The 7,267-nt window shown below is 60.3% G+C and overlaps 1 protein-coding gene across 2 annotated transcripts; it reads right to left on the bottom strand.

Annotated features, from left to right (window-relative positions):
- Nucleotides 1-918: 918 nt before the first annotated feature.
- RAB7B (RAB7B, member RAS oncogene family) lies at nucleotides 919-6,138 on the bottom strand. Of its 2 annotated transcripts, none has more exons than XM_082069172.1 (7): nucleotides 6,029-6,138; nucleotides 5,019-5,247; nucleotides 3,989-4,050; nucleotides 3,717-3,843; nucleotides 2,518-2,733; nucleotides 2,091-2,216; nucleotides 919-1,639 (listed from the first exon to the last, which is right to left on the bottom strand). In XM_082069172.1, exons 3-7 carry the CDS (start codon nucleotides 4,039-4,041, stop codon nucleotides 1,559-1,561), a joined length of 603 nt encoding a protein of 200 aa, XP_081925298.1. In that variant the 5' UTR covers nucleotides 4,042-4,050; nucleotides 5,019-5,247; nucleotides 6,029-6,138; the 3' UTR covers nucleotides 919-1,558. The 2 variants fall into 2 exon arrangements, with proteins under 2 accessions (XP_081925298.1, XP_081925297.1); XM_082069171.1 differs by having other exon boundaries at nucleotides 5,922-6,041.
- Nucleotides 6,139-7,267: the final 1,129 nt, after the last annotated feature.

Here is a 7,267-nt window from a genome sequence, read left to right as displayed (position 1 = left end):
CTCGGAGCCTGGACAAGGGCTCTGGAATGAGCTGCGCCTGCAGAGGGATGTCTGAGCCCCGCTCGGCTGGGTGCTGAGACATAACCCTGGCTGTGCCTCACCCAGGAAAGCCCGATCTGTGGGTAAACCCTGATCCAAGCCCGCAGCTCCCGCCTGGCCCTGGCTCCTGGGCTCACGGGCTTTGGCACCGGCGGCAGCGCTGGGCACAGGCAGCGGCTGCTCAGCCCCAGCCGGGGCAGCGCCCGCTCTGCCGAGTGCTGTGTTTGACCCGCTCAGCTCCGCGTGTCCAAATTGTCACTCGCTGGAATAAAACAGATGGAGTTTTATCCGCCTCCAGCACTGATTGCTGCCGGTGAAAGGGTATAATTAGAAACAATATCACTGTTGACACGGGCGGTGTTTTAACACCCGCTGTCCAAACAGACGTGGCCGAGCGCAGGGTTGATGCTCGGCCCGGCGTGGGGGCTGCACCCGGGTGATGTTGGGCATGGGGGGGCTCCGGGCAGGCTGCACCCATCAGTACTGGGGAGATGCTGCTGCCTTGGGGATACAGGGGAAAAGTGCGTGCAGAGCTTGGGGAGGGAATAGTTAATGCCCCTCTCCTCCAAATATTAAGGGACAAATCCTTTCCCGGCCAGGTGCCCAAATAAACAGGCTGAGCGTTGCGTAAGGAGGGAGGTGGGAACACCTCGCATGCTTCTCTGGAGACGGGCAGGGTAGCGACAGCACTGCGGCCCCCGCACCCCCGGCCCTGGCTCGGGTTCCACCCTGCCCATGTGCACCCGCTGGCCCTGGTGGGTGCTGGCCCCGGCTGGTGTCACCGAGTCTAGAGCTGCTGTCAAGATTCTGGAACCCCCACCCTGTCCTTCTGCTGCCGGAGCACGGGAGTGTTTTGCGACACATGTATATAAATAAAAATGAAATATTTAATTTTTTGTGTTGTTTTTTAAAGAATTCCTGACAAAGTGCTCTACTGAGGATCCTCACCGGTGTGGTGGAAGGTGTCTGATAGGTGGGTGTGCATGACAGCAGGGGAAACTGAGGCACAGAACAGTTGCATGCACAGCGCTGACCCTACAGGGGACCCGGTTGCTCTCAGCCCTGTGCCATGGCCACCAGCTCCCCTGCTCCCCCGGCCACAGCCCTACGCACCGCGAGCGCCCGGAGAGACCATCAGTCCGTGTGTCAGGAATGGGCACCTATGGGGCCAAGGTCATGGCCACCAGAAAGTCACCAGCAGCACAGCCCGGCCCTGTGGCACCGTCACCGCAGGGATGTCACCTGCTCGGGTGCCAGGTGGCAGCGGATCGAGGGGGCCGGGGCCACCACGGCGGTTTGGGAGGCTGCTGGGTTGGAAGAGCAGCTCCGCAGACAGGGGAAGCAGCAAGTCCCGGGGTGAGCAGCTGCGTGGCCCTGGTGTGTCAAGCAGGGGCCGTCCTGTGTCCTGGCTCAGCCAACATCTGTGGGGCGGGCGGGGGGCACGGCCCCCGGGCAGGGCTGCGGCATCGCGGGGCGCTGGGCTGGGCGGGACGGCCGGAGCGCGGCAGCGTGCCCGGGGTCAGCAGCAGCTCTTCTTGGGCTTGTCGTTGGGAGTGAGCTTGATGGAGTCGGTTAAATAACTCTCCAAATACCCTTTATGCTGGAAAAAAAACAGAGGGGGGAAAAGAGTGAGTGACGTTAGCAGCCTGAGCGGACAGAAGGATCTGGGGGCACGGGTTCTGTCCTGATTCGTGTTTAAAGACAAAATCCAGGGAAATGCCACCCGGCCCAGGCGAGGAGCAGGGCCACCCGCTTGCTTGGCATGGGGACACGCAGGTCCCCGTGGGGTGGCCGCTAGAGGACAGTGCTGCCCGCTGCTGCACACCATCCAGGGCAGAGAGAAACAGCCATTCTTATTCTTTTCTAACCGGTTTAAGGTCTGTTTTAAGAAACCAAACACTGATGCACTTCTCTTTCCTGGGGCTCCCCTACGTGTTATAAATGGAAGATATTGTACATCAGAGGGTGGGCTGGGAAGGTCTGCCAGATCATTTTGGGGGGTGGCTGTGTCCGGCTCCCGCCCGAATCGCTGCTGCGGGCGCGATACTCACCGTTATTAACGCCTGCTTTGCCAGAGTCTCAAAAGCCTCTGCAACATTGATGTTGTTCTTGGCACTGACTTCAAAATAAGGGATGTCTTTCTCCTTGCACCAGGCTGAGGCCATCTCCTTGGGCACCTACGGGACAGGAGGATGGAGCCACGACACAGCCCTGTGCAGGGGGGGTGGCAGCGGGGACCCTCCTTGCCCGTCCCAGCAGGACAAGGTGCAGGCAGCAATCTGAGATGCTTAATTCCTGCTGCCTGCAGTGGGGACATCTCTGCGGCAAAAGGTCCCCAGCGGCTCCGCACCCGGGAGCCCTGGATTTCACATGAGCATTGCAAGGAGGCTGGTTCTGCAGGCTGATCAGCGCCCGTAAGACTTTGGGGCACTAAAGCATCCAAATCCACTCACCTCGCTCTCTCTCCTCCATCCTTACCTGCCGATCGCAGATGTCGATTTTGTTCCCCAGCACGACCATGGGGAAATCTTGCTCCCTTGGGATGACCTTCTCTAGGAAATCGTCTCTCCAGTTGTCCAGGGACTCAAAGGACTCCCTGTCGGTCACATCAAAGGCCAGCATGCAGCCATCCGAGCCTTTGTAAAAGGTCGACACCATGGATCGGAATCGCTCCTGTCCCCCTGTGTCCCAGATCTAGGGCAGAGAAGGGCACAGGTACAAACACACAACATGAGCAGCATGGGTGTTCGCAGCCCTGTGCGCTGTTAAGCCCCAGGGACCAGCTTCAGGCAGTGCCAGACCCCCAAAATTTGTGTGAGGCTTTGGTATCACAGGATCCCAGAATGTCAGGGGTTGAAGGGACCTGGAAAGCTCATCCAGTACAATCCCCCCATGGAGCAGGAACACCCAGATGAGGTTACACAGGAAGGTGTCCAGGCGGGTTGGAATGTCTGCACAGAAGGAGACTCCACAACCCCCCTGGGCAGCCTGGGCCAGGCTCTGCCACCCTCACCAGGAACAAGTTTCTTCTCATCTTTAAGTGGAACCTCCTGTGTTCCAGTTTGCACCCATTGCCCCTTGTCCTGTCACTGGTTGTCACCGAGAAGAGCCTGGCTCCATCCTCCTGACACTCCCCCTTTCCATATTGATCCCCATGAATGAGTCCCCCCTCAGTCTCCTCTTGTCCAGCTCCAGAGCCCCAGCTCCCTCAGCCTTTCCTCACACGGGAGATGCTCCACTCCCTCCAGCATCTTGGTGGCTGCGCTGGACTCTCTCCAGCAGTTCCCTGTCCTGCTGGAACTGAGGGGCCACAACTGGACACAAGATTCCAGGTGTGGTCTCCCCAGGGCAGAGCAGAGGGGCAGGAGAACCTCTCTGACCTACTGACCACCCCCTTCTAACCCACCCCAGGTCCCATTGGCTTCCTGGCCACAAGGGCCCAGTGCTGGCTCATGGTCACCCTGCTGTCCCCAGGACCCCCAGGTCCCTTTCCCCTACGCTGCTCTCTAACAGGTCCTTCCCCAACTTATACTGGAACCTGGAAATTCTTTCATGGATGCTGAAAATCAGGCCCTGCCAATCCAGTGCCCCACCTCATGACACCAGGAGGCATTTGGGGACAGCACGACACCGTGGGACACACATGCCTGTGGGATCAGGCTCCCAGCCCCGCTCACCTGCAGTTTCATGGGGGTGTTGTCCACCGCCACGACTTTGGTCAGGATGCTGGCCCCCAGCGTGGTGCGGTAATCCTCGTAGAACGTCTTGTGCACGTACTGGTGCAGGAGGGAGGTTTTGCCCACGCTGGCGGGAGGGAAGGGACGCAGATGAGGCTTTGCCCAGCAAAGCTGGGCTCAAAGGGTCAGGCACAGCAAGGACAAGGGCTGCACACCCACAGGCTCCCAGGCCAGTGCACACATGGGGCTTCCCTCCCAGTGCCGCTCCTTACCCCAGAGCTCCTATGATAATTATCTTCAGATCCACCTTCTTGTTGGCGTCCATGGACGGGCCCTGCAGGACAAGAGGGGGTCACCCGGCTGCGGGGATGGGACCAGCTGCTGGTGTGGTGCTGGTGGAGGTGTGGGGGCAGCCACTGCTCCCCGTGGCCTCTCTCTGCTTCCACCCCACCACTGGGGGCCCTGGACGTCACCGTGTCCTCACATTGTCCCCAGTGTGTCCCCACTGTTCCAGCACCCTGCTGCACTTGCATCCCAGCGGTTGGTGGGGACAGAAACCCCCACGCAAATCCCGTCCCATGTCACCGCCCGGGACTGGTTCCCGAGGTGCCGGTGCACGTCCAGACACGCCACTGCGCCGCACCGAATCATCACCATTAGCAGCTGCTGCGAGCAGCTTCCCTCCCTCTCCCTCAAAAGTGCTTTTAAACCTGACACACACCAGGTGTCCTGGGGAAAATTACATTTATTAAAGAGACCACAGCCAGCTGGACTGTCCTGGATGCCACCCAGCCTGGGATCACCCTGAAAGCTGCGTCCCCAGCATGTCCTGGCATCCCCACCCACCCCCAGACAGGAGCCCTGAGCGCCTCCAGCACACCGCCTCCCCAGGCTGGGATGAGCACCCTCGGGTGGTCTCAGCAGCCCCGGCCGCGGCGCAGATGGAAACACTCACCAGCAGCCTCATCCCTGCATTTTTCCCCGATGCGCTGGCCAGCCCAGCGCCGTCCCCTTGGCACATCGCCCCTGCCAGGGTGGCTCTCGGCCGTGGGGTCCCGGCTCTCCCGCAGCCCCTCTGCCCCCCAGCCTGGCATGGGCAGCACCCTTGCCACGGGCAGAGCCTCATGCCTCAGCATGCATAAACCTTCCAGTCTCTTTACCAGCACCAGACAGCTTTTTTTTGCAGGCTGGGCGTTTTTAAACTCAAAATGGAGTTTCCCCACATTTTTGCCTGTCACTCCGGGGGTCCCCTGCTCAGCCATGGTCCTGGGGGCAGGAGGGGCCGCAGGGCAGCGCACTCACCTGCCGGGGCGTCCGTCCGATGGGTCGCCAAGGCTCCGGGCTCCCGTCCAGCCGGCGTCCCGGGGAGGGAAGAGTCGAGAGAGGAGGATCCCGTGCGGAGCGGCCGCCCCGGCGCTGGCTCCCGCCTGCGGCTGCGGGGCCCTGCGCTCTGACATCAGCAGGAAAAGGGGCCGAGATCCTCCGGAGCTGGCGGAGCAGCCGCGGGTGCTGGGATGGCACAGCTTGAGGGCTGAGAAGGGAAAGAGAGCAACGTTGCACTCATCCCCTGGGGTTTGGGATTGACTTTTGACCTCTTGCCTTGCTCAGGATCCCCCTGATACCCTTTACCCACCTCCCCGTGACCCCTTATCTGCGTTCCTGCCAGGGGATTCTTTAGGGCTGAGAACAAAAGCCCAGCGGGGCTATCGGCAGCATCCCCAGAGCCCATGGGAGCCACCCTGGACTTTGCTCAGGCAGCTGCGATAGCACGGGATGGGATAAGCAGGAGCTGGGGACAGCGGGGGGACAGTGGCAGACGAGGTGGGGCTGCGGGCTCAGTGTGGCAGAGAGAGGGGAGCGGAGGGGCAGGGGTCCCTTTGGGGGGCTGTGGGGTCAGTGTAGCTTCACCTCCACTAGCAGGCAGGAGGAGAGGGGCAGAGGGAGCAGAGTGGGATCTCAGGGAAGATCGCTGAGCTCAGCAGGAAAAATCCCTCCTCCTCCTCCTTCCCAGGTGTAATTTGGAGACTTGTCTGGCCAGAAAAATCTGTTTCCCCCCACCCCAGGGCAGGCACTGGGAGGAGCTGGGCTGAGGGAGGAGAAGCACATGAGCCAGTTCTCACCAGCGGTGGGTAAAAGGCTGATGTTTCCCCAAAGCAGGTCTCTCCTAATCCCTGTTTTCAACCTGTTTGCATCGTGCTGCTTCACCTTTGCCCTTGCAGCAAGACTCTTTTGTCCAGACGCCCTCCTGGACGACTTCTGCCCTCGTTCCTCTCCGCGTGTTCCCCCAGCCCGGTGGGATGGACATTGCTCACCCGGTCAGATGATTGATGTCTCTCCACGCCGCTGGAGATGGGGTTTGCGGTTGCGTTGCTGTACCCGACGCCCGCGGCCACTTCTGCTTTCGGGCGGGAGGGGCTGTACCCACCGGGGCACCCAGCCCAGCCCCAGCTCAGCGCTGCCCCTGGCTTTTGTTTGATTTCACAAGAAAAGGGATTTTCCCAGAGCTCCTGCTCTCCTCACCGCTCCCGGTGCAGCCGTGTGAGCTTCGCCCCGGATGACGGCGGCGGGAGCGCTGGTGAAGAGGCAACGGCCAACGTGCTGCTCGGCACCTCCCGCAACCACAGCTACAATCCTGTCCTGGCTGCTGCACCAAGTCAGCAGTTCTGGGGGAAAAAAGCATGCTTTTCGTGCCCTGTGACTATGAGGAAGATCTCGCAGCAAGGCGATGATGAAACACCAGCTGAGGACTGTCATGTCTAGAGAAATGTTGCGCGTGGACGAGGACAGGACAGGGTGTTCCCTGCGGCGAGGCTCGCAGGGCAGTGAGAGTGAGGGAAGAGGAAGAAGGCAAAAGGTTTCCAAGTGACCAACGTGTCACAGCTGTTAGGCCACCTCCGCTCTCCAGGGGACAGCAGGAGCCCAGCTGGTCCCTACTTGAATGCTCAGTATTTGCTAGAGCAACATCCCCTGAGCATCTGCAGTGCATTGGGATGAAGGCTGGAGAGGACCCCCCAAAACCTGCCAAGGGGGCATGGGATCCTCTGGGACCCCAAATGCACATGGCAGCAGAGCCAACCTGGTCGAGTCCAGGCCAGGCCACCTCTTGCTGCTGTCTGGGGACACTGGGTGGTCCCTTGGAGCTGGATGCTCCCCCCATGCCTATGTCTGCGGTGATGGGCTTGGTGCCCAGCAGCACCTTGGAGTGCTAAGAGTTAAGCTGGAAGAGGGAGAGGAGACCTTTGTCCAGCTGCCTCTGCACCTTATCTGGGTCTTGCCTGGGGAAAGCGCAGCTGAGGCGAAGTCAATACAGGAACCGGTTACAGAAACCATATGTTGGTCAGTGCCACAATCGATGTTTCTGAGTAAGGAAGATATTTTTCTTTATTACAAATGACAAGGCTGAGCCGCAAAGTTTGCAACCGGACCTGAGTTTTCCAGCACTCTCCACCCCAAGCCTGATGTGCGCTCCAGTCTGGGGAAGATGCAGCAGCCACCAAGACTGGGACCCTGGCACGTTGACGCCAGCTCGGTGCAGGGTCTGGCTCAGTATC

The sequence above is a fragment of the Streptopelia decaocto genome (assembly GCF_964273445.1).
Source record: "Streptopelia decaocto genome assembly, chromosome: 19".
Lineage (NCBI taxonomy): Eukaryota > Metazoa > Chordata > Aves > Columbiformes > Columbidae > Streptopelia > Streptopelia decaocto.
Note: the sequence above shows the minus strand (reverse complement) of the source record. Positions and strands in the feature narration are given on the sequence as shown.